The sequence below is a fragment of the Temnothorax curvispinosus genome, unplaced genomic scaffold (genome assembly GCF_003070985.1).
Source record: "Temnothorax curvispinosus isolate PA1 unplaced genomic scaffold, ASM307098v1 QBEX01015945.1, whole genome shotgun sequence".
NCBI lineage: Eukaryota > Metazoa > Arthropoda > Insecta > Hymenoptera > Formicidae > Temnothorax > Temnothorax curvispinosus.
This window is the reverse complement of record NW_020225725.1, coordinates 1-2655: the sequence shown is the minus strand read 5'-3', so window position 1 is coordinate 2655 and position 2655 is coordinate 1. Positions and strand designations below refer to the sequence as shown.

Sequence of the window (2655 nt, the reverse complement as noted above, 5' to 3'; positions counted from 1 at the left end):
TAAAAATTTATTATTAAAACATTCTCTTGATTTCTCGTTATCAAGGAGGAGTTCCAGCCTGCGACATCCGTGTCCAACGTACCCCAGCCGGCCGCTATTGTGAACAAATTAGGTGAACTGAGCAAAATTGATATCAGTGCCGAAGTATCCGAAGACAGTGCATCTGTCGAACTTCGTTATCTGTCCAGTTTTTAATTTTTATCGACAATAATAAGTTTTGATAATATGTTTTATTATTAATTAATATAAATAAACATTGTTATTGTCAGTCGAATTACTCTTTCACCTGTCAGTTACTTTGTATATGCATATTCGTGATTTTTACAATAATTTCCACGAATTTAAATTCTTAGGTATCAGCGCAACTGTCAAATTACATAATTAAGTTTTAATCTATCAATTAATGACAATCAAGTTTTTAATAATTAATACAAAATTTCATATTTGCGCGAACATATTGTATCAATAATAATAATAATAATATATATATATATATATAAATTTTTATTCGTATAAGTACAATTTTAATTTAGCGACTTAAATTAACGCATTTTTGTCGTTCGTTTTGTCAACTTCAATAACGTGTCAAGTTTTATTGCCTGGTGATCTTTCGAAAACGATAAGTTTGAAGCGTCTTTTATTAATTTGAATCAAGCAGTTGCAGAGCATTTGAATTTTAAAAAAGATGGTGCACAACTGCAGAATGATCTAGACACTTCATTTTGCAATCTGGTTATGGCGGAATTAAAACAACAAGTCAAGAAACAAGAAATCATGAAAATTTTGTGGAGAAAGGAAAACCTGTGAGCGAGATGATTTTTGTGATAAAATAAATCATTTGCATTTATTCGTAGATACATATAATACTCATGTCTTAAGATTGTGCGATATTAATTTTAGTAATAACATATATGTGTACTGGGGCATATAATAATATTAATAATAATAATATTAAAGAAATTTTGTACTATTTATTTTATATTCACATAATAAATACATATTAGCATTACATTTCACAATATGACACGTGTGTAATCAATCGATCAAATGTTTACGTGTAGATAAAGTCTTGATTTTGTCCTCTTGTTACATAATCATGCTGCTAATTGACCATTCCATTTGGAGTCATAAAATAATTGCAAAGAGAGTCTTTAATGTGCGTCGCAAATGCACCATTTTCGTTATTTTCAATCATTTCATCATTGTTTTCAAATTGTAAAATATTACCTTCTTTGTTTCTTAAGAAATTGTGCAAACATACAGTTGCCAAAATATATTTATTGATATTTTCAGGAATCGCAGCGATCGGTCTGTTATATATACCCCACTTTTTTGCCAAAATCCCAAATGTATTTTCTATTATACGCCGGGCTCGCGAAAGTCTATAATTAAATATGTTTTTGCGTTCCCCCAAATACCGTCCAGCATATGGCCGCGTCAAATGCTTTCCAATGGGGAATGCTTCATCCCCAATAAAAAAATAAGGCACTTGTATATCGGTTCCGCTTAAGCAACTGGTTCCTTCTGGAATATCCAGCATCTCATTCGTCACATTCAAGTAGTTGTTCCCATAAATTCCCGCATCACTGTTCTTCCCCATTAACCCAATATCCACCAAAGTGAATTGACAATTGTGATCACACACAGCCAAAAGTACGATGCTGTATCGTATGTGATAATTAAAGTACAGCGTACCAGAATTAGGGGGGGCATTGAGCATCGACATGTTTTCCATCAATTGCCCCCAAGCAATGTGGAAAATTCCATAATGTCCAAAAACCCTCAGCAATTTGTAAATATTCTTCTCTTGAAGGAGTTCGTTGATAGATAGGACCAAGAAGTCTTTCAAATACGTCACACGTCTCTTTAATTATTTTATGTACTGTTGATAAACCAACACGATAGGCAAAAGCAACTGCTGGAACTTTGTCTCCAATCAGAAATCTGTAACATCATTATCAATATTATAATATTAATTGCCAAACTGTTTTTACACATATGTATTGTTAGACTACGAGTAATCCGAACATATACCGCAATGTAAAAGCAACTCTTTGCTCTGGTTCAAGTGCCCGTGGACTTCGTTTCATTAAACTTGGATTAACAATGTCCATCAAGTGCTGGAATGTTGGCAGTGTCATACGTGTATACTTGTGGAACATTTGCTCATCTGTTTTCATCTCCTGAAAAAGATTGTAAAACGCTCCTTGCTATCTTCTCCTTGTGTTAATTGGTCGTACCCAGACACGCCGACGGCGCGGCGGCGACGTTCACGGTTTCTACGACGTTGCACCAAAAGTGCTCCCATGTTGACCAGAGCAATTAACAACAAATCGAAATCATCCATTTCTGTGAAAAGACAAATGTAATTCAATCTAATGCAGTCTTCTCGAATTAAAAATCACATTCAGAATTGTATGAATTAATTGCAAAAACGTTAAAGAATGGCCAAACAGCGCAAACATCAAATATCAAAATAAGTGAAAAATATTCAATGATACATACAAATAATAAAGTATTATTCGAGAAAATTAACCAAATCAAGAAAATGTTTTAATAATGAATTTTTACACCTAAACTGTATATGAAACTTACCGAAAATTATAAAATGCGTTTATTTTGCAATAAATTACAATTTCTGGTGATCGCCTCGGA

General features: G+C 33.0%; 1 protein-coding gene across 1 annotated transcript; it reads right to left on the bottom strand.

The window, feature by feature from the left end:
* Positions 1-951: 951 nt before the first annotated feature.
* LOC112466160 (protein ANTAGONIST OF LIKE HETEROCHROMATIN PROTEIN 1-like) lies at positions 952-2636 on the bottom strand. Its single transcript, XM_025034093.1, has 3 exons — positions 2596-2636; positions 2035-2349; positions 952-1944 (listed from the first exon to the last, which is right to left on the bottom strand). Exons 2-3 carry the CDS (start codon positions 2178-2180, stop codon positions 1701-1703), a joined length of 390 nt encoding a protein of 129 aa, XP_024889861.1. The 5' UTR covers positions 2181-2349; positions 2596-2636; the 3' UTR covers positions 952-1700.
* Between the last annotated feature and the right edge of the window lie 19 nt (positions 2637-2655).

What these genes read in the sequence shown, in the direction of transcription:
- LOC112466160 (XM_025034093.1), bottom strand. Translation starts at nt 2,180, where the DNA reads ATGAAAACAGATGAGCAAATGTTCCACAAGTATACACGTATGACACTG. An exon ending in AGAGTTGCTTTTACATTGCG is followed by an intron (nt 1,945 to 2,034) that starts GTATATGTTCGG and finishes ATGATGTTACAG; the next exon opens with ATTTCTGATTGGAGACAAAG.